The 23680-nt window shown below is 42.9% G+C and overlaps 1 protein-coding gene across 5 annotated transcripts in view; it reads left to right on the top strand.

Annotated features, from left to right (window-relative positions):
- cabin1 (calcineurin binding protein 1) overlaps positions 1-23680 on the top strand; it is a 477539-nt gene that overhangs the window by 153854 nt on the left and 300005 nt on the right. For all 5 annotated transcript variants that reach the window (XM_072587055.1, XM_072587057.1, XM_072587054.1 and 2 more), the window contains one exon: positions 21003-21766. In XM_072587055.1, coding sequence (XP_072443156.1) covers positions 21003-21766 — 764 coding nt within the window. The remainder of the gene's footprint in view (positions 1-21002; positions 21767-23680) is intronic.

Genomic DNA, 23680 nt, shown 5'->3' with positions numbered 1-23680 from the left:
GATTGGAGATGTCCTAGAGCCATACAGAATGGAAACATTCGGTCCAACCGGTCCATGTCGATCATAATCCCCAAACTAAACTAGTCCCACCTGTCTATGCTTGGCCTTTATTCCTATTCATGTGCTTATCTAAATGTCTTTTAAATATTGTAACTGTACCCACATCCACCATCTCCTCTGGGAGTTCATTTTAACCATGAACTATTCTCTGTGTAATTTAAAAAAAAATGCCCCCATGTATTTTTAAAATCTTCCTCCTCGCACCTTTAAAATATGCTCCCTTGTCTTGAAATCCCTCACCTCATGGTATAACCCCCTCCCCCTCTATGTGTGCAATCCTGGCAGTTAGCTAAAGTCACACTTGACTGTACTGTAATATAGTCAAGTAATAGTACCTATTGTTGCTTCTTCAGCAGAAACCCTCTCTGTTATTATATTGACCTGTATTGTTTTATGAAAACTTGTGAGAAGAATTTAACTCCGCAATTGGTTACATTATCGAGCCTGGTTAATCAATTGTCATAAAGACACTGTGATTCCAGATCTCCTTGGACAGTTATAGATTATCCAGACACCCACAGTGGGTGTCATTCTTCTAAACGTTGATGTCTAAATTTGGACAGCCTTGCCCTATGTATTTTTTTCTTCCCCCTTAAGTCTGAAGGGAATCAGTTTGTGATTAGACACTGGAGGGTTTAGGTTTATGAGGGTAAACTACAGCTATTATCCTGGACAACACAGAGCAGAATGTATAAACACTGCCACCTCTAGCACTCTCTCGGGGCTCATCTTGATTGTGTCTTGCTGGGGGCTCCAAAACTAGATTGTTTCTTCTGGGGCTCTGAGACCCCATCTCCATATCTCCCTTGGCAATTCTTCGCGTTCACCACCTCTGGTTACTCCCCTGACTCCCTTCCCACTCTCTCATACTCAACTGCTTTCTGCCCTGGGGCTCGATCAGGGCTCCCTCTTTCTCTCCCCCTCTCTTTCTGTATCTCTTCTGTTCTCTCTCTCATCTGCTATACTGATTTGCTGTCTCTCCTCTTCTCCCCCACCCCAGTCTTGATGTCCTCCCCTTCTTCTATCTCACTCTTACTCCTCCTCCCCCTCCTCGTTGATGCTTCCCGTCTTGTCTTGCTCCCCATTGTTTGCTCACCCTCTCTTTTTCTCCCCGACTCAACTTAGTTAAACAATTGTCATTGTACGTTGTGGGCTTAGTCTCTTCCCTAACTTGAATTATGTCTGTAAGGATGTTATTTTATTTGTAATGCACGCATGCCCTTGCCACTAACATCATAAAACCACAAGACCCAGAACAGAAGTAGACCATTTTGTTTGTTAAGTCTGCTCCATCTTTCAGTGGAATTTGTTTTTTGCCTTATCGGTCTGCTCAGTGATCCTATGACACACCACTAGAACAGGTGGGATTTGAATCTGGGCCTTCTGGTCCAGAGGTAGAGTCATCACATCTGATCCCCTGCAGCCCTCCATTTTGATTAGATCATGTCTGATCTGATAATCCATGATTACACTTTCCTGCCTTTTCCCCAAAGCCCTTGATTCCCTTACTGACTAAAATGTATCTAACTCAGCCTTGAAGATGTTTAACTGAAATAACTGCACAGAAGGCTGGTGTCCTATCGTCAAGTCACCCTTTATTCACATGTGCAGAGTACTTGGGCTCTGACAGCCAGCTCAGAGCCAAGTATCTAAATGAAGAGACTCTGAATCTCCTGTTTGTCTGTCAGCCAGGGCTCCCTGATTTGGTCCAGGTTAACAACTCCAATCAAGGATTTCGTAGTCAATGAGATCCACCTGGCACTTGTTTCACATCCCCACCCCCAAGCCCAGGGGTGTAGGCCTGTTCTTTTTCTTGTCGCTTCTCTTGGGAGGTTTTTTTCTCCAAGTCTGGTTTCTCCAACTTTGACGTGGACGTGGGCAGCATATACTAGACCATTGCATGTCTCTTGCAACTGGAGCATCTGGAGAGTTTCCTCCTCCTTCTGGAAGTAATGGTATCAAAGTCGCATCTATTTTGGACTTGAGGTTTCTTCGACGATAGAAGGAGAGGGAGAACCCATGGTTTCTGACAGATTTTCTGGCTGTTCTGAGGTACCAGGTAATTCACCCTTGCCACCAGGTCCAGGAAAATCAGGTATAACCTGGTACAGATTCTTCTCCCCATCAGTAACTCTGCTGGAGTTACCCCTGCAGCTGTATGAGAGATGGTCCTATAATCAAACAGGAATTGGGATGGTTTGGTATCAAGTGAAACCATAGGCTTTTTTTAAAGCCTGCATTCAACATTTGGAGCACTCTTTCCACCAGACTATTGGATGACGGATAATTTGGAGCTGTCTGATCATGTTAAATTCCATTCGACTTTTGGAAATACTCTAATTTCCTGCTGGCAAATAATGTTCCACTGTCTGTGACCAATACTTCCAAGAGTCCGTGTATTGTGATCGATACTCTCAGCTTCTCCATCGTCATCCCTGAATTTGCTGAATGAACTCTATGCACGTTTAACCATATTGAATGGGCAGCAGCAATACCAGGACCATTGAGTGCAGGAAAGGATTGGCATTGATAAGGTGTGACCAAGTCCAGGGTTTACCCAGCCGTTCCCATGAATGTGGGGGAGCTGCGGGAGGTAATTTTTGTCCTTGCTGGTACTCTGTACTCACCAATGCAGCTATGTCTGCACCCAATCCTGGCCACCAGACATAACTTCTCACCAACATCTTCATTTTGGAAACCAGTGGATGACCCTTGTAGAATTTAGCCACTGTCTGGTGGTGACTTTTACTTGGGACAATTATCCTTGTTCCCCATAGCAATACGCCATTCTCTGTAGTGATCTGGTCATACCGGGTCCAAATAACTTTCTGGGTTTTGATGGCCCTTCTGTTTCCCCATTACCACCAGCTTTCAGTTTTGCCAGGATGGGATCTTTTTGTGTCCACAGTTGGATATTGTCAGCGTTGACTGGAAGAGTGTTGAGAAAGTTTAAAATCAGAACGGACTCTTTTGGAAATGCACCACCGGTGGTGTACATGCCAGTGATTCATACATGAGCATTCTGCAGTGTTTCTCCCTTGAAATAATATTCAACTGTTCTATTCTTCCTGTCAAAGTGCATAGCCTTATATTTTCCCACTTTATATTTCAGTTGCCATGTATTATCAACTCACTTAACTTGTTTATATCCCTCTGTAGACTCTGTGTCAGCTTTTCTATTTGCTTTACCATGTATTTTTGTCATCTGCAAACCTTTTATAGTAGATTCACTTTCATCGCCCAGACCATTAAAATATCTTAGAAATAATTGTGACGCTGTCACTGACTCCCGTGCACTCCATAAGTAAGAGGTTTCCATCCTGTAAATGACCTTTTATTTAATCTCTCTCTCTCCTACTAATAAGCCAATCCTCTATCCATGCTGATATACTAGTCCAAAACCACACGTTCTTATTAAGTAGTTTTATGTATGATACCTTACTGAATGCCTTTTGGTGATCTAAATATATTACATCTACAGATAACTTTATTTATTCAGCTTGTTACTTCCTTATAGAAATCTAATGAATTTGTGAAACATGATTTCCCCTTCCTGACACCATGTTAATTGTGCCTGATTGTTTTGTGTTTTTTAAATGCTCTACTATTTCATCTTATATAGTTGAACTTAACATCTTCTAATGACATACTAACTTATCTATGGTTTCCTGTTTTTACCTCCTTTCCTTTATGAATAAGGGAGTTTTATGATCCTCTGGAACTTTTCCAGAATCTAAGGATTCCAGGAAGATTACTAGCAGTGCATCCATCATTTCTATAATGCAGCTACTTCCCTTAAAATTCTAGGACACATTCATCAGGTCCAGAGGACTTATTGTCCTTTAACCACTTTTTCTTCAGAGATGGTCATTGTGTTTATTTCCATCCTCTTTAGCCCTTGGAATACATTTACTGTCATTTACTGTGAAAATTCCTGCAAAGTAACTTGTCTGCTATTATTTTCTTAGCCTTGTCCTCTAAGGAGCCTAAAATGACTTTGGCCTCCATCGTCCTTGTTATATATTTAATGAGACTCTTGCTGTTTTGTTTTTCATTTCTTGTTGGCTTTTGAAACTTGCCCAATCCTCTAATTTATCACCAATCTTTGCCCCATTGTATCTTTTTTACTTTCAATTTGATATAATTCTTGCTTTCTTCATGAACAATGGTCTATTATCCCCTTCCTAGAATTGTTCTTCCTCATCCTGCTAGAACTTTGCTGTGAGTCATGAGCTATTAAACGTCAATTTGAATCAGTCCTTTGAGAGAGAAGGAGATGGAAGCTAGATAACTTGGGGAAATAAATAATGACATCTGTAATAGGGACACTTTTGAAGAGGAGATGGTGCTTGACATCCTTAAAACACCAAGGTGGGTAAATCCCCAGGACATGATCAGGTGTACCCGACAACTTTGTGGATAGTTAGTGAAGTGATTGCAGGGCCCCATGTTGAGATATTTGTTTCAACGATAGCCACAGGTGAAGTACGCGAAGAATGGAGATTGGCTAACATGGTGCCATTATTTAAGAAAGGTGGTAAGGAAAAGCCAGGGAACTATAGACCGGCGAGCTTGACATCAATGGTGGGCAAGTTGTTGGAGGGGATTCTGAAGGTCAGGATTTACATGATTAGGGTTACTCAACACTGCTTTGTGCATGGGAAATCACTAACTTGATTTTTATTTGAAGTAACGAAATGGATTGATGAAGGCAGAGTGATGGTTGTGATCTATATGTACTTCAGTAAGATGTTCAACAAGGTTCCACATTGTAGACTGGTTATCAAGGGCAGATGACACGGAATATGGAGAGAACTTGCCATTTTGATACAGAGCTGGCTCAAAGCTAAGAGACAGAGGGTAGTGGTGGATGGTGGTTGTTTGGACTTGATAGGCAAAAGACCGTGTCTATTTACCCTGGGTTGGGTAGTCCAGAACTAGAGAGCATAGGTTTAGGGTGAGAGGAGAAAAATTTAAAAGGGACCTAAGGGGTTAACTTTTTCACGCAGAAGGTGGTGCGTATATGGATCAAGCTGTCAGAAGAAGTGGTGGGGGCTGGTACAATCGCAACATTTAAAAGGCATCTGGCTGGGTATATGAATAGAAAGGGTTTAGAGGGGTATGGGCCAAATAGAGATTAATTTAGGATATCTGATCAGCATGGATGAGTTGGACTGAATGCTTTCCATGCTGCACATCTCTATGATTCTATCTGCCATTGTTCCACAACTATCTTTTTGGCTATGAACCTTTCACCTCCACTCCAGTGAACTCAGGCATAATCTCTGTGTAATTACTTTTACTTAAATTTAGCACAATTGTATCTAAGCCATGTTCCTCACTCTCAAACTGCATGCTAAATTCTACCATGTTAAGGTCACTGTTCCCTGTTGACATCATGCTCTGAATCTGTTCTATTAGTCAGGGGTAATGTAGAGTATTAGGTTTGGGGATGGGTCTGGGTGGGATACTCTTCAAAAGTTCGGTGTTGACTTGTTGGGCCAAATTGCCTGGTTCCACAGTGTAGGGATTCTATGATATGATTAAACATGTTTAAGTATACATTACCAGATCCAAAATAGCCTGAACCCAAGTTAGATCCACAACATTTAGGAATCCGTAAATACAGTTTAGTTTCTTCTTGGTGCCTCTGTTTCCAATTTGATTTTCCCAGTCTGCATGAGCATAGAATCATAGAGATGTACAGCATGGAAACAGACCCTTGGGTCCAACCCGTCCATGCCGACCAGATATCCTAACCCAACCTAGTCCCACCTGCCAGCACCTGGCCCATATCCCTCTAAACCCTTCCTATTCGTATACACATCCAAATGCCTCTTAAATTTTGCAATTGTACCAGCCTCCACCACATCCTCTGGCAGCTTATTCCATACACGTACCACCCTCTGTGTGAAAACGTTGCTCCTTAGGACTCTATTATATCTCTCCCCTCTCACCCTAAACCTATGCCCTCGAGTTCTGGACTCCGAGACCCCAGGGAAAGGACTTTGTATATTTACCCTATCCATGCCCCTCATAATTTTGTAAACCTTTATAAGGTCACCCCTCAGCCTCCGACACTCCAGGGAAAACAGCCCCAGCCTGTTCAGCCTCTCCCTGTCACTCAAATCCTCCAACCCTGGCAACATCCTTGTAAATCATTTCTGAACCCTTTCAAGTTTCACAACGTCTTTCCGATAGGAAGGAGACCAGAATTGCACGCAATATTCCAATGGTGGCCTAACCAATGTCCTGTACAGCTGCAACATGACCTCTCAACTCCTGTACTCAATACTCTGACCAATAAAGGAAAGCATACCAAACGCCGCCTTCACTATCCTATCTACCTGCGACTCCACTTTCAAGGAGCTATGAACCTGCACTCCAAGGTCTCTTTGTTCAGCAACACTCCCTAGGACCTTACCATTAAGTGTATAAGTCCTGCTAAGATTTGCTTTCCCAAAATGCAGCACCTCGCATGTATCTGAATAAACTCCATCTGCTACTTCTTAGCCCATTGGCCGATCTGGTCAAGATCCTGTTGTAATCTGATGTAATCCTCTTCGCTGTCCACTACACCTCCAATTTTGGTGTCATCTGCAAACTTACTAACTGTACCTCTTATGCTTGCATCCAAATCATTTATGTAAATGACAAAAAGTAGAGGACCCAGCACCGATCCTTGTGGCACTCCACTGGTCACAGACCTCCAGTCTGAAAAACAACCCTCCACACCACCCTCTGTCTTCTACCTTTGAGCCAGTTCTGTATCCAAATGGCTAGTTTAGATTAGATTAGATTACTTACAGTGTGGAAACAGGCCCTTCGGCCCAACAAGTCCACACCGACCCGCCGAAGCGTAACCCACCCATACCCCTACATCTACCCCTTACTTAACACTATGGGCAATTTAGCATGGCCAATTCACCTGGCCTGCACATCTTTGGACTGTGGGAGGAAACCGGAGCACCCGGAGGAAACCCACGCAGACACGGGGAGAACGTGCAAACTCCACACAGTCAGTCGCCTGAGGTGGGAAATGAACCCGGGTCTCAGGCGCTGTGAGGCAGCAGTGCTAACCACTGTGCCACCGTGCCGCCCACCGTTCTCCCTGTATTCCGTGAGATCTAACCTTGCTAATCAGTCTCCCATGGGGAACCTTGTCAAACGCCTTACTGAAGTCCATATAGATCACATCTACTGCTCTGCCCTCATCAATCTTCTTTGTTACTTCTTCAAAAAACTCATTCAAGTTTGTGAGACATGATTTCCCCCGTACAAAACCATGTTGACTATCCCTAATCAGTCCTTGCCTTTCCAAATACATGTACATCCTGTCCCTCAGGATTCCCTCCAACAACTTGCCCACCACTGAGGTCAGGCTCACCGGTCTATAGTTCCCTGGTTTGTCTTTACCACCCTTCTTAAACAGTGGTACCACATTTGCCAACCTCCAGTCTTCCGGCACCTCACCTGTGACTATCGATGATACAACTATCTCAGCAAGAGGCCTAGCAATCACTTCTCTAGCTTCCCACAGAGTTATCAGGTACACCTGATCAGGTCCTGGGGAGTTATCCAGCTTTACCCGTTTCAAGGCATCCAGCACTGCCTCCTCTGTAATCTGGACATTTTGCAAGATGTCACCATCTATTTCCCTACAGTCTATATCTTCCATATCCTTTTCCACAGTAAATACTGATGCAAAATATTCATTTAGTATCTCCCCCATCTCCTGCGGCTCCACACAGACCACCTTACTGATCTTTGACAGGCCCTATTCTCTCCCTCGTTACCCTTTTGTCCTTAATATATTTGTAAAAACCCTTTGGATTCTCCTTAATTCTGTTTGCCAAAGCTATCTTATGTCCCCGTTTTGCCCTTCTGATTTCCCTCTTAAGTATACTCCTACTGCCTTTATACTCTTCTAAGGATTCACTTGATCTATCCTGTCTATACCTGACATATGCTTCCTCCTTTTTCTTAACCAAACTCTCAATTTCTTTAGTCATTCAGCATTCCCTATACCTACCAGCCTTTCCTTTCACCCTGACAGGAATATACTTTCTCTGGATTCTTGTTATCTCATTTCTGAAAGACTCCCATTTTCCGGCCGTCCCTTTACCTGTGAACATCTGCCTCCAATCAGCTTTCAAAAGTTCTTGCCTAATACTGTCAAAATTGGCCTTCCTCCAATTTAGAACTTCAACTTTTAGATCTGGTCTATCTTTTTCCATCACTATTTTAAAATGAATAGAATTATGGTCGCTGGTCCCAAAATGCTCCCCCACTGACACCTCAGTCACCTGCTCTGCCTTATTTCCCAAGAGTAGGTCAAGTTTTGCACCTTCTCTAGTAGGTACATCCACATACTGAATCAGAAAATTGTCTTGTACACACTTAACAAATTCCTCTCCATCTAAACCTTTAACACTATGGCAGTCCCAGTCGATGTTTGCAAAGTTAAAATCCCCTACCATAACTACCCTATTATTCTTACAGATAGCTGAGATCTCCTTACAAGTTTGTTTTTCAAGCCATCTGTGATGTATTCACTTTTTCATATACCCTCATTACCTCCTGCTCTATTTGTTGTCTGCCAGAGCAGTAACTGCTCCTGCCAGTATCATCTTCCCCCTCACATTTATTGCCTGCACCCATACAGATCCTATGTCGTCAGATTTAAGATCACTTTCTAAAAACAAAATCATGAAATGTGGGGGGTCACTGGGTGGGCCAGCAATCATTGCTCATCCCTAATTGCCCAGAGGGCAGTTAAGAGTCAACCACATTGCTGTGGGTCTGGAATCACATGTCGGCCAGACCAAGTAAGGACAACAGATTTTTTTCCCCTAAAGGATATTGTTGAAACCAGATGAGTTTTTACAACATTCGCGAGTGGTTACGTGTTCACCATTTTAGCCAACGTTTTATTCCAGATTTTTATTGAATTTAAATGTCACTATCCCACAGTGGGATTCAAGCTCATAGTCCCCAGAGCTTTGACCTGGGGTTCTGGTATATTAATCCAGTGACATTACCACTATTCCACCACCTCCCATTATTTCTTGCTATCGTACGTATTCATCTTGTACCAACAAAGCCTCTCCATCAACCTTCCCTTCCCTTCCTATCTGCCCCTCCAATAAGTCACATGCACCTGATTATTTAGCTCCTTGTCTCCATAATGGTTATAGCTGAAAATGTGTTGCTGGAAAAACGCAGCAGGTCAGGCAGCATCCAAGGAACAGGAGAATCGACGTTTTGGGCATGAGCCCTTCTTCAGGAATGAGGAAAGTGTGTCCAGCAGGCTAAGATAAAAGGTAGGGAGGAGGGACTTGGGGGAGGGGCATTGGACATGCGATAGGTGGAAGGAGGTCAAGATGAGGGTGATAGGCCGGAGTCGGGGTGGGGATGAAGAGGTCAGAAAGAAGATTGCAGGTTAGGAAGGCGGTGCTGAGTTCGAGGGTTGGGACTGAGACAAGGTGGGAGGAGGGGAAATGAGGAAACTGGAGAAATCTGAGTTCATCCCTTATGGTTGGATGGTTCCTAGGTGGAAGATGAGGCGCTCTTCCTCCAGCCGTCGTGTTGCTATGGTCTGGCGATGGAGGAGTCCAAGGACCTGCATGTCCTTGGTGGAGTGGGAGGGGGAGTAGAAGTGTTGAGCCACGGGGTGGTTGGGTTGGTTGGTCCAGGTGTCCCAGAGGTGTTCTCTGAAACATTCCACAAGTAGGTGGCCTCTCTCCCCAATATAGAGGAGGCCACATCGGGTGCAGTGGATGCAGTACTGACTCCCACAGCTACCTAGACTATACCACCTCCCACCCTGCCCCCTGTAAAAATGCCATCCCATATTCCCAATTCCTTCGTCTCCGCCGCATCTGCTCCCAGGAGGACCAGTTCCAATATCGTACAACCCAGATGGCTTCCTTCTTCAAAGACCGCAATTTCCCCCCAGACGTGATTGACGATGCTCTCCACCGCATCTCTTCCACTTCCCGCTCCTCCGCCCTTGAGCCCTGCCCCTCCAATCGCCACCAGGACAGAACCCCACTGGTCCTCACCTACCACCCCACCAACCTCCATATACATAGTCTCATCTGTCGTCATTTCCACCACCTCCAAACGGTCTCCACCACCAGGGACCTATTTCCCTCCCCTCCCCTTTCAGTGTTCCGAAAAGACCACTCCCTCCGTGACTCCCTCGTCAGGTCCAAACCTCCCACCAACCCAACCTCCACCCCCGGCACCTTCCCCTGCAACCGCAAGAAATGCAAAACTTGTGCCCACACCTCCCCCCTTACTTCCCTCCAAGGCCCCAAGGGATCCTTCAATATCCATCAGAAATTCACCTGCACCTCCACACACATCATTTACTGCATCCGCTGCATCCGATGTGGCCTCCTCTATATTGGGGAGACAGGCCGCCTACTTGCGGAACGTTTCAGAGAACACCTCTGGGACACCCGCACCAACCAACCCAACCACCCCATGGCTCAACACTTCAACTCCCCCTCCCACTCCACCGAGGACATGCAGGTCCTTGGACTCCTCCATCGCCAGACCATAGCAACATGACGGTTGGAGGAAGAGCAACTCATCTTCCGCCTAGGAACCCTCCAACCACAAGGGATGAACTCAGATTTCTCCAGTTTTCTCATTTCCCCTCCCCCCACCTTGTATCAGTCCCAGCCCTCGAACTCAGCACCGCCTTCTTGACCTGCAATCATCTTCCTGACCTTTCCGTCCCCACCCCCACTCTGGCCTAACTCCCTCACCTTAACCTCCTTCCACCTATCGCATTTCCAACGCCCCTCTCCCAAGTCCCTCTTCCCTATCTTTTACCTTAGCCTGCTGGACACACTTTCCTCATTCCTGAAGAAGGGCTTATGCCCAAAACGTTGATTCTCCTGCTCCTTGGATGCTGCCTGACCTGCGCTTTTCCAGCAACACATTTTCAGCTCTGATCTCCAGCATCTGCAGTCCTCACTTTCTCCTCCATAATGGTTATAGCCTAATAGCCATGAACCACTATTTGTACTGTTAATTAATTTTATTTTCTTTTGATTAGAATGTAAATTTATGTAGAGAGCCATTAATTTTGCATTTTTACCATTTTTGTTCCAACTCGGACCCTTCTTGCTCCTGTGTTGGAGACTTGTGGACAATCCCTCTCTGGGTATTATTATCAGTGCCAGCTGCCTTGCAATGCTTCTGAATCCTTCAGCTTTGTAAGCCTACATATCGAAAGGTGTGGTGCTGGAAAAGCAGAGACAGTCAGGCAGCATCTGAGGAGCAGGAAGGTCTTGTTTCAAGCATAAGCTCTTCATCAGGACCACATTTGGTGAGGGATACGTAGGCTTGGAGAAAGTGTGGACTGCACATGCTGGAGATCAGAGCCAACAAGTGTGGTATTGGAAAAGCGCAGCAGGTCAGGAAGCATCTGAGAAGCAGGAGAGTCTATGTTTCAAACATAAACTCTTCATCAGGGCTACATCCAGAGACAAATCACAAGTCTAACACCTTGTTTACAAATTCCAAACTTTAGCTTTTCATTTGCTCTGGTTTTCATTATCTATCGAGCATTTTCAAATGCTTGCTGGCCAACACTCCAGCTTTAATTAGGTTTTCTAGGATTTGGATGTGTCATAGATTGTCACATAGATTTGGATGTGTCATCCTGAAGTTCAACACAATTAAGAGTCAATACCGTGAGTCTTTTGTGTACCCATGAAACTCTGCAAAGTAAACTATAGAAAATGGAGTCTCAGTGGAAGGGACATATATATTCTTTGTGGTATCTCTGGATATGTTTAAAGTGAAATTTGGTCACTTCTTGCAAGTGTTGTTTATATTTGTAAATATCTTAGTAAAATGTGATCTGATGCTGTCATGCAATTCAGTGCACCCTGGTGTTATACCCTCAGATTCCAGTGTTCACTAAACCAACAGCACATGATAAATTCAATCAAGAATCCTGAATATTGCTTTCTTTCACACTACAAAGCCCTCTCGCAGAAATATCAAGCAATCTTCACGTAAACAAAACTGTGTTGTTTGGATACTGCTGTAATTAAAGATGACCCAGTAATGCTCATTCCATTCCCAGAGTAGAATTCTTTTAATCCATGAAATCTCATTATCTATCCTGCAGTTCTCTAGTAGACAATCTTTCCTTAATCTTGTTTTGCTCCTTGCTTTTAATGAGATCAACATTAATATAATGAAAAAATACAGTAGAATCTTTATTAGGTCATAGATCAAAGTGGTTGTCTGAACAGACTAATTTCCCTTGCAACAGTTGAATATTTCTAGTGTGGATGAACCGATCGTACAGGTTTTGTAACATATTCTGTCTCTGTGAAGTGTTGTTGACTGATGTTTCCATCATTTTAAAATATGTTCTAAGCTGAGCAGCAGACCTGGATTTGATTCACTAGAAAGGAATCAATCTCCCCAACCATAAGAGGCCTGGCTTCTTTTTTTCAGCTTCACAAGCGACAGGATTTGCACAGACCTCAACTGCTGATGAGTTTGATTTCTATCAATACCGATGACAATGTTATTGTCTTCTATAGTGTGAAAGTTGATTTTAAGAACAGGAAGATGTGTGATAGTAATCCCTGAATAAGACCCAATGTGCAGCCAAGGCCACCTCCAAATGGCAGTCAGTGCTTGAAAAGGCTTGAGTATCTACCTCTCATTTGATGGAAGAGACACTGAATGCAAGACTGCAATTACATATACCTTCTATCTGCAATACTGGACCTTCCCTCCATCATAAGGTCAGAATTGGGAATGTTCAGCAATGATTGCACAATGTTGAGCACCATTTGCGACTCCATAATACTCTTCAATTGCACAGTGTCTCAAATATCTTTCCCAAGCCCTTTTTAATTGTTACTAAATTACCTCCCAGAATGGTGCACTTTGCACAACCATAGCCACTTGGCATTGTTGAATCTAAGTTCTGTGCACTTTCTTCCTTTATTAGACCATAAGAAGTCGGAGCAGACATGGACCATTCAGCCAATCCAGTCTGGTTTGCTGTTCAGTGAGATCATAACTGATCTGATAATACTCAATTCCATTTTCCTGTCTTTTCCCTTTAACCCTTAATTGCCTTACTAATTAAAAATCTGTCTATATCAGCCTTGATTATTCTCAGCAACCCAGCCTTGACAGCTGTTTGTGGACAGATTCACAACCTTCAGAGAGGAGCAATTCCTCCTCATCTGTGCCTGAAATGTGCAATCCCCAAATGCTGCGATTTATGCTCTCCCACTAGAGGAAACCCCTCCCCAAAGAGTCTTCTATGTTTCAATAAGGTCAACTCTCATTCTTTTCAATTCCAATGAGTATAGGTCCAACCTACTTAACCTCTCCTAATCAGACAGTTTCTCCATACCCAGGATCAGCTGAGTGAACCTTCTCTGTACTGCCTCCAATGCCAATATATCCTTCCTTAGGTTAGGACTTAAGCATGAATAGACCCCTTTTTTCATGTTTGTGAGCAGATATTCAGAGATTACTCAATATTCTTAAAGAAATAGATAAGCAATGTCTTCCCTGCAATTTCTCTTTTTCCAAGTAAATAACCCATCTGAATTGGTCAAATGTATTATGCTCTGTATTAGTTTAGCTGTATTTTTCATTATCGTTCTCTAATACATACCAAAGAATTGGACATAATCTCCAGTTTTAGCTGCATCAGTGACTTCTGCAGACTCGTTATCACCTTTTCTTTTAATTTGCAGGCTTTTGTTTGGCTAGTCAGCACAAGATCAAATTGCATTTCCTTCCAGCTTAATGATTTAGTTCTCTAAATTGTCTCTGTTCATCGTAGATAACACATCTGTATAAATGAAGCAATCCTTTAGATTTATGTACTGCCATTCTCCGAATAAAAAACTGGATAATTGTGTTCTCCCATGAAAAATGCTCCTTAAAAAGGTGGTTTCCTTTGTTAATTTTTCTTTTTCTATCTAAAATAGACAATAGGTGCAGGAGTAGGCCATTTGGCCCTTCGAGCCAGCACCACAATTCATTATGATCATGGCTGATCATCCACAATCAGTATCCTGTTCCTGCCTTATCCCCATAAACCTTGATTCCACTATCTTTAAGAGCTCTATCCATCTCTTTCTTAAAAGTGTCAAGAGACTTGGCTTCCACAGCCTTCTAGGGCAGAGCATTCCATATGTCCACCACTCTCTGGATGAAGAAGTTTCTCCTCAATTCTGTTTTAAAAGGCCTACGCCTTATTTTTAAACTGTGTCCTCTGGTTCTGGACTAACCCATCAGCGGAACATGCTTCCTGCCTCCAGAATGTCTAATCCTTTAATAATCTTATACGTCTCAATCGGATCCCCTCTCATCCTTCTAAACTCAAGTGTATACAAGCCCAGTTGCTCCAATCTTTCAACATATGATAGTCCCGCCATTCTGGGAAATGACCTCAATACGCTGCACTCCCTCAATAACCAGAATGTCCTTCCTCAAATTTGGAGACTAAAACTGCACTCAATACTCCAGGTACGGACTCACCAGGGCCCTGTACAGCTGCAGAAGGACCTCTTTGCTTCTGTACTCAATTCCTCTTGTTATGAAGGCCAGCATGCCATGAGCTTTCTTCACTGCCTGCTGTACCTGCATGTTTGCTTTCATTCACTGATGTACAAGAACACCTAGATCTCGTTGTACTTCCCCTTTATCTAACTTGACTCCATTTAGATAGTAATCTGCCTTCCTGTTCTTGCCTCCAAAGTGGATAACCACACATTTCTCCACATTAAACTGCATCTGCCACGCTTCCGTCCAGTCACCTAGCCTGCGCAAGTCACCCTGTATTCTCATAACATCCTCCTCACATTTCACCCTGCCACCCAGCTTTGTGTCATCGGCACATTTGCTAATATTACTTTTAATAACTTCGTCTATATCATTTAATGTTTATTGTAACCAGCTGCGGTCCCAGCGCTGAACCTTGTGGTACCCCACTGGTCACTGCCTGCCATTTTGAAAGGGACCCGTTTATCACTACTCTGCTTCCTGTCACCCAGCCAATTTTCAGTCCAAGTCAGTATTTTGCCCCCAATACCATGTGCCCTAATTTTGCTCACGAATCTACTATATGGGACTTTATCAAAGGCTTTCTGGATGTCCAGCTACACTACGTCCACTGGCTCTCCCTTGTCCATCTTCATAGTTACATCCTCAAAAAAATTCCAGAAGATTAGTCAAGCACGATTTCCCCTTTGTAGATCCATGCTGACTCTGACCTATTCTGTTACTGCTATCCAAATGAGTTGTAATTTCATCTTTTATAATTGACTCCAGCATCTTTCCCACCACTGACGTCAGGCTAACCGGTCTATAATTCCCTGTTTTCTCTCACTCTCCTTTCTTGAAAAGTGGGACAACTTTAGCCACCCTCCAATCCACAGGAACTGATCCTGAATCTATAGAACATTGGAAAATAATTACCAATGCACCCACGATTTCTACAGCCACCTCCTTCAGTACCCTGGGATGCAGACCATCAGGTCCTGGGGACTTATCAACCTTCAGACCTAACAGTCTATCCAGTATGATTTCCTGCCTCTTTCCTGATGAAGGGCTTTTGCCCGAAATGTCGATTTCGAAGCTACTTGAATGCTGCCTGAACTGCTGTGCTCTTCCAGCACCAATAATCCAGAATCTAAATTCCCTTCAGTTCATCCATTGTCCTAGGTCCTTCAGCCACTATTACATCTGGGAGATTGCTTGTGTCTTCCCCAGGGAAGACTGATCCAAAGTACCTATTCAACTCTTCTGCCATTTTCTTGTTCCACTTATTAAATTCACCCATTTCTGTCTTCAAGGGCCCAATTTTAGTCTTAACTATTTGTTTTCTTTTCATATACCTAAAAAAGCTTTTGCTATCCTTCTTTATATTTTTGGCCAGTTTGCCTTCGTACTTCATTTTTCTGTGCGTATTGCCTTTTTAGTTATCCTCTGTTGCTCTTTAAACGTTTCCCAGCCCTCCGGCTTCCAGCTCATCTTTGCTATGTTATACTTCTTCTCTTTTAAAACCAATAATTACCCACGTCTATTTGTTTCCTCTTTAAGCCTCACTCTTGGCTGCATTAACCAAGATGTTTGCACCTTTCTGTGGATGCTGTGCCCATATTTGACATACTGCTGCTTAGGCTGTTCCTATCCATTCTGAAAATCCTCTCCTATGGCAACTAAGAAACCAAATATCTGACATGCATCGACTGATTTGTGGAGTTTGTCTTTATATTTGGAGAACTTGCGCCATTTTGCAGTCCCCAAAGACAAAATTTTATTGTTTATATTATGATCCCTGTTAATATCACTGGACCAATCAGATCCAAGACTGAAATCTGGTTTGAAATCTGATTTGTTTCAATTTCAACAAAGTGTTCTTTTGCAGAAACCTGACTCTGCGATGCTCCAGATTTTGCTTCAATAGCAAAACAGAAGTTTATTAACAAAAGAAATTAAGATAAAATAGAGTCAATCAGTCCATCTACTCAAAGAATGACTTGTAAACACAAAGTGAAAGTGTAATCCCATTAATCCCAGAACACACCTTTATAAATTGAAAAGAAAAACAGCAGCTTTTGTATATCCAAAACACACCCTGGTGCAGTAGCCAAAAACACACTCTGTATTGTACCCAAAATCACCACTCATGCACTATGAATACCAGAGTCCCTGCCCTTTAACACCCTGTGACTTTAATTTATCGACTGAAACTGCAGATCACTGTTTTCTGGATCTATCATACACTAGAGCTTAAATGTACTGAGCTTTAAGTGACCTCAGGGCTTTATGCCCACACTTCTAGTCTAGGACTATCACTAATTTTTTTTTCTCTAAGGCAACCTACCTGACCATATCCTTCCCTTCTAGGCAGTACTATTCTGTACAGCTGTCTTCATCCAAGGATTTCATAGGAAGTTTAAAAATTAGAAGTCAAACTAAAATAAATTCTGAGTTATGGCTCTTTCCCTTAAGCTTAAAATCAAATTCTAGAAATCTCTAGCAAACCTTGAGGCCTCATTGCAGGTTGCAAAACAATCTAAGATAAACAAAAATCCATTTGTGGTGCACAGAAATCCATCAGTTCTAAAGCTAGGCCTCAAAATTATTCTTTTTTAAAATCTCCATGACTACAGAAATAATTACGAGTTAATTGCTAACTTCAGACATGTACAACCCACATTACCACCTCAAAAACAAATCCCAAACTTACAATAAGTGATACTTAAAATTATGTAAATCATAGTGTATATCACATTTGATGTAATGCTAAGACCTGCAAGATTTGCTGTTTCTCGGCATTAACTTGCCTGCACAATGGCAAATTATATCTGACTGCCTTTCTCACACTCGCAAGTTGTGGACTTATCGTTTTGTTTTGACCAGGATTTGGATATGTAGTGATTGTAAGTGACAGCCAGGTGGAACTCTTAGAATATGTGTTCCCTGATTGGGGCTGTTAATAGGTTCCCTGATTGGACCATGGCTGACAGATGATAACAGGAATGTCAGACATCCTTCCTGTTCACTCTGAAAGCTGGCTCTGAGGGAGCTGGATCAGTGTCAAGGGCCTCCCACATGTAAATAACGTGTGACGTGGTGATGGGATAGCAGCCTCTGTGGAATTATTTCAGAATGCATAATTTTTTCAGCCATTTTTGTGCAATATTTAATGCTGCATGTTCTAATGCCATCTGTCAGAGATGCCACATTGAGACTGTATTCTTATGGTTCAGGAAAATAAGAAAGATTCCATGCTAGTCAGGCCACAAGGGAAGTACTTGTTCTTATTTCTGGAGAGGTAGAGTTGAAAAGGTGGAAAGCTGTATTGAATGGCCATCAATGTGATTGCATTCTCTTCCCAAAATTAAAAATCTCACAACACCAGGTTATAGTCCAACAGGTTTCCGGAGCAACGCTCCTTCATCAGGTGATTCAATCACCTGATGAAGGAGCGTCGCTCCGAAAGCTAGTGTGCTTCCAATTAAACCTGTTGGACTATAACCTGGTGTTGTGTGATTTTTTAACTTTGTACACCCTAGTCCAACACCGGCATCTCCAAATCATGACTACTTCCCAAAATGCTAGACTCTGAAGACAGATCTTTGGCTTGTTGTCTGCTGATCCTTCATCCTGAGCTTTTTCCTTTGTTAAATATGGTTTGCAATTGTGTTCCACTCTAGGGCAGAGTGAGGAGGCAGCTCATAGAGTAATAGAGATGTATAGCATGGAAACAGACCCTTTGGTCAAAGTCATCCAAGCCGACCAGATATCCTAATTGTCCCAAGTCTGCCTCTATAATAAAATAGAAATCAGAAAGAGAAACAAAATCTGGAGAAACACTTGGCAAATCTGACAGCATCTATGGGGAGAAAGCAGAGTTAACATTGAGTCTGTTGACCCTTCTGGAATCACTGTACTTGCAATGTTAACCTGCTTTCTCTCCTCAGATGCTGCCAGATCTGTTGAGTTTTGTTAGCAATTTCTGTTTTTGTTCAGAGTCCAGTCTGCACATTGAGACTGACTCTGTAGGTGTTATTCTGATTCATAGGGTAGCTGCGTAGCCAGCTGAGCTAAACTCCCAAGATAGTCACCAAGAAATCTAAAAGGGAATTTGAATATTTTGCTGTTCCTGTTTGGGCGAGGTATTTTGTCAACGGACTTCGATATTTTCCAGGATATTGGTGAGGCCTCTTCTGGAGTACTGTGTGCAGTTCTGGTTGCCCTATTATAGAAAGGATGTTATTAAACTAGAGAGGGTTGAAAAAAGATTTACCTGGATGTTGCCAGGAATGGAGAGTTTAAGATGTAAAAATACACTGGATAGGTTGGGACTTTTTTCACCGGAGTGTAAGTGGCTGCGAAGTGACTATTAAGGTTTATAAAATCATAAGGGGCATAGATAAGGGGAATGACAAAAGTTTTTTTTCCCGTAAGGTGTGGGAGTAAAAGGCTAGGGGGCATTTCTTTTTAAAGTGAGAGGAAAAATATTTATAAAGGACATGAGGGGCAACATTTTTATACACAATGGTTCATGTGTGGAATGAACTGCCAGAGAAAATGATGGAAGGTTTGGAGAGATATGGGCCAAGTATAGGCAGGGTGGGACTAGTTTAGTTTAAGAACATACACTGTGCGGTATGGCTGGACTGAAGGGTCTGATTCCATGGTGTTTGACTCTATTACTTGGTGGTAGAAACCAGGGTTAATAGTGCAGGAATGTCCTTTTGGCTATGATTGTTTAATAAATGGAACCAAGAATTGGCAATTCTACTCAGCTGGATGATAGAGGAGGATGTTGTGGTCAGCTATGATAAAAGCTGCCAAAAGATCAGGAAGGGTTGGATGAGGTGGGATAGTTTACCATGAAGGAGGAGAAAGTGAGGACTGCAGATGCTGTAGATCAGAGCTGAAAATGTGTTGCTGGAAAAGCGCAGCAGGTCAGGCAGCATCCAAGGAGCAGGAGAATTGATGTTTCGGGCATAAGCCCTTCTGCCTGAAACGTCGATTCTCCTGTTCCTTGGATGCTGCCTGACCTGCTGCGCTTTTCCAGCAACACATTTTCAGCTCTAGTTTACCATGAACACAATCACAAAAAATATCATTTGTGTCTTTGATAGCAGCAGATACGGAACTGTGGTGAAGGTGGATATCTGGTTGAAAGGATTTAAATATTGAATTGTGGGCAAGATGACCATGGATTTGGGAGCTAATGTCATGATCAAGGTTTTATTAGGAGGTGAGGGAGATTGAAATGAGCTGATAGTTAGAAAGAGCAGAAGGTTGTTATAAAAATGTGCTTATATTAAATATTGAGCCTAATCCATCACCTAGAAACAGGAGTTGGATTTTAAAAAGGCTAACATGGTCTCAACTTTCATCAAGATGGGTGACATTAATTTGCATTACCACATGTATTCCACAATGAACTGAATAGAAATTACATGGCAAGTCTGCAAAATTAATCCAAGATAAATTAGCTTGGTGAACCCAATGGTATTTGTTCTCACCGTTGTTGGGTTTAGGATTTTATTCATCAGTAAGTAAGCAGTGGAATATTCTATTCTATTCTACCACAGTGCTGAAAATGGACAATTCCTGTTAAACCCAAACAAATGCATGGATTTTTGCTCTTAATCCCTTCACCCTTCCCCTGCAGGGAGGGCTGTTAAAATGACAGCGGCAGGTTCTCTCTCTCTCTTCCTCTCTCGTTCCTCTTCTCCACCACCCCCCCCCCCCCCCCCACCCCTTTCCTTCCTGAGGCCTGACCTGCTGCGATTTGGAGCATATGCTGGAATTCTGAGCAAATTTAACAATGAAATGGCTGCTCCCTTGTTGTTCAATGACATGCAGTGGTCAGGTTCTCGTCTTGACGAAAAAGGTGAAGTCCTGCTTCAGGAACTTGTGCATGTCTAGACTGACAGGATAGTGTAATACTGACAGTGCTGCATTGTCGGACTTGCTGTCTTTCTGATCAGATACAAAACTGAAGTTGTGTCTGTCCTTTTAGGTGAGCAGAAAAGGTTCCATGACACTAATTTGAAAGAAAAACCACGGCATTCTCCCTGATGTCTAGGTCAATATTTATCATGTTTCGGCACATAATTGATTTGCAGAACATGGGGTACCAGTGGATCGAATGTTTTCTCACCTTATTCAGGAACAGTGTAGCAATGAGGAGAGGAGAGCTGGCCCTGAACAAACAAAGGCTATGTAATGAACAGCCATTCAGACTCTACAGAACAACTTAGCAAAAGTTACATTTAACTGTTTGACTATATCGTGAAGTCACTGCATGTCTTCTGTTCTTGTATCACTAAGTGTGACATACATTAATGAGTCAGAAATCATTCTGCAGTCAGTAATGGCATTGATTTTGTTTTGTTTTCTAGAGAGAAGTCAAGACAGTGTGATTTTGGTACTCTCTGATTCTAACTCGACCCAGGACGTCTTCACTGATGCAGCCAGTTCCCAGGACAGCAGCAGGAAGATTCAATCTGGGAAAGGCAGCCCCTCATCATCATCGACCGTGGAAGCTACTGTCTTGTCAACGGAGAGCCATGGAAAACTGGAGGAAGAGGATTTAGTAGCTCGAGGTTCTTCTGAAGGTTGTAAAAGAGGCAGTGTAGAGATCACAGAAGCCATAGATGCTTTGGCTTTGAGATTGGCAGAGCGCACAGCTCACAGAATGCCTACGGAAGCAGCTGTACTGTCCAGGGAGAACTATCGGAAATTGGAGGAAGAGGACTCGGTGGGTCGCATCTGTTCTGAACTTTGCAGAGGAAGCAGTGTGGAAATCACTGAAGGAATAGACGCATTGGCTTTGAGATTGGCAGAACAAGCAGGAGCAAAATTGCATACAGAGTTGCAGTGTCAAACTGCCACCATTAACGCTACTAATGTCACTCCCACCAGGGCCATCTCTTCATCTCTATGTGACTCAAAAAAGAAAACCAGTGATCCTTCAGGAGAGATGAAAGATACCTACAGACTGGAGGATCTCCCTCAGAGCTTGCCAGGAGAGGAGAGGGAGCAGCGGCGAGTGCTGATTGAACAGTGTATTAGAGCATTACATCTGTGTCTCAGTCGATTCCCTCAGCACTATAAGAGTCTCTACAGACTGGCATATCTGTACATATACAGTAAAACACACAAGGTAAGTAGCTGTCATTTCTCTTCCTTTTAGAAAATCCTATTCAGTTTTATAAATAATAGTTCATATAAATTTAAGGTGATCAGCTTCGAGGAAAAGTTTGTAGATGATGGGAGGATAGTGAAGCTAATGTGAAAAAGGATAAGATCATAAACCATTGATTTTGGTGGTGGATGGGGAGAGGAATTTCATGTTTGGAACTGTTAGTGACTAATCTTGTGATATTTCCCTTTAAAGGTGTGCAAGTTCTATCACTGTCTTGGCAGTGCCAATTCCAAAACTCACCATTTTGAAAATAACAAATGTTATTGCTTCTGCAGTATTTTATGAAGAGTAATTGCTGTCATCCTTTTCAAAGCAAATAAGTTGTGACAGAGATAAGGGGTTAAATTCAGGTATCAGTCCTTTTGGGATGATTTGAATAAATAGAACATGGTTCTACAGGGGAGTGGAACACAGCCTTGTCAGTGATTGCTGAGTTTTGCTCTCCCAGTGTAATATTTCAATAGTGATAGTCTCTCCCCTAACCCAGATTTGTGATGTTGGTTTTAAAATTGAGACAGCCCAGCAGAGTTAGTCAGCAGAGGGAGCAGTGAGTGTTGAACATAGTGTTATGAGCAATGGCGTGCACATAATGCAACCAGAAAAAAATGCAGCACACAAGGAAGAGGCCATTTAGATTAGATTAGATTAGATTAGATTACTTACAGTGTGGAAACAGGCCCTTCGGCCCAACAAGTCCACACTGCCCCGCCGAAGCGTAACCCACCCATACCCCTACATCTACATCTACATCTACATCTACCCCTTACCTAACACTACGGGCAATTTAGCATAAGTGTTTACTGTATCCGGCCAATTCACCTGATCTGCACATCTTTGGACTGTGGGAGGAAACCGGAGCACCCGGAGGAAACCCACGCAGACACGGGGAGAACGTGCAAACTCCACACAGTCAGTCGCCTGAGGCGGGAATTTAGACTGTTGGTTTTCAGTTGGAGTGATCAGCACTAATCAGATTCTCCTGACTTTTCCCTCGATCTCTCGGTTACTGCTTGTTATAAAACATTCTGAGGTTATTTTGATGAAAGTGTGAAATCACCTGCTGAAATGATGCTGTTTGCCAGACAGGCCTGATTGAAAGTTTGGTCTTAGCACATAGTTTTGATTCTGATTCCCATTGCCTGGAGATGTGACAACAGCCACCAGCAATGGCATACTGAAATGTTGATCAGACATCCATGAGATGTTGTGGGCCATCAGCAACATGAGAATTGTACTTAACTACAATCTGTAGCATCATAGTCTGGTTATTCCAAAGAGACTAACCCTGATCAAGAGAGGAACGTAAGAGATCATCATCAGTTATGAAGTTATGACACAAGACCACCTGCTAAACAGTGCAAACAGCAAACCGTAGGCAGAGCTAAGTGACTCTGCAATCAATGGACAAGCTGAAAATTCTATGTCTGTTTGGGGTACAATGGTGGGAATTGGAATAGCTAATATGTGGAGGCTGTTCAAAAATATAACCATCCTCAGTGGAGGAAGCCCAGCACGTCAGTGTGAAGGGTCGAGGCTGAAGCATTTGTAAATTCCTTCAGTCAGAAATGCTGAGTGGATGACCCACCTTGGCTCTGTCATAGGCCTCAATCTTGAGGCAATTCAATTCTCTCCAAGTTTTATCAAAAGATTTGTCTTTGCTACATCGACCATGGGCCTGAACAGTAATCTGGTTATAGTACTGAAAACTTGCATTCAATAACTAGTCACTCCCCTAGCCAAGTATTCCACTACAGCTACAAGTCTGGTACATACCAGCTAATGTGGAAAATTGCCCTTGTGTGGCATGTTCATGAAATGCAGGATAAATCTAATTCAGTCAAATGCTATGTCATTATTCAGCTCTCAAAAGTA

The sequence above is a fragment of the Chiloscyllium punctatum genome, chromosome 17, assembly GCF_047496795.1.
Source record: "Chiloscyllium punctatum isolate Juve2018m chromosome 17, sChiPun1.3, whole genome shotgun sequence".
Taxonomy (NCBI): domain Eukaryota; kingdom Metazoa; phylum Chordata; class Chondrichthyes; order Orectolobiformes; family Hemiscylliidae; genus Chiloscyllium; species Chiloscyllium punctatum.
Note: the sequence above shows the minus strand (reverse complement) of the source record. Positions and strands in the feature narration are given on the sequence as shown.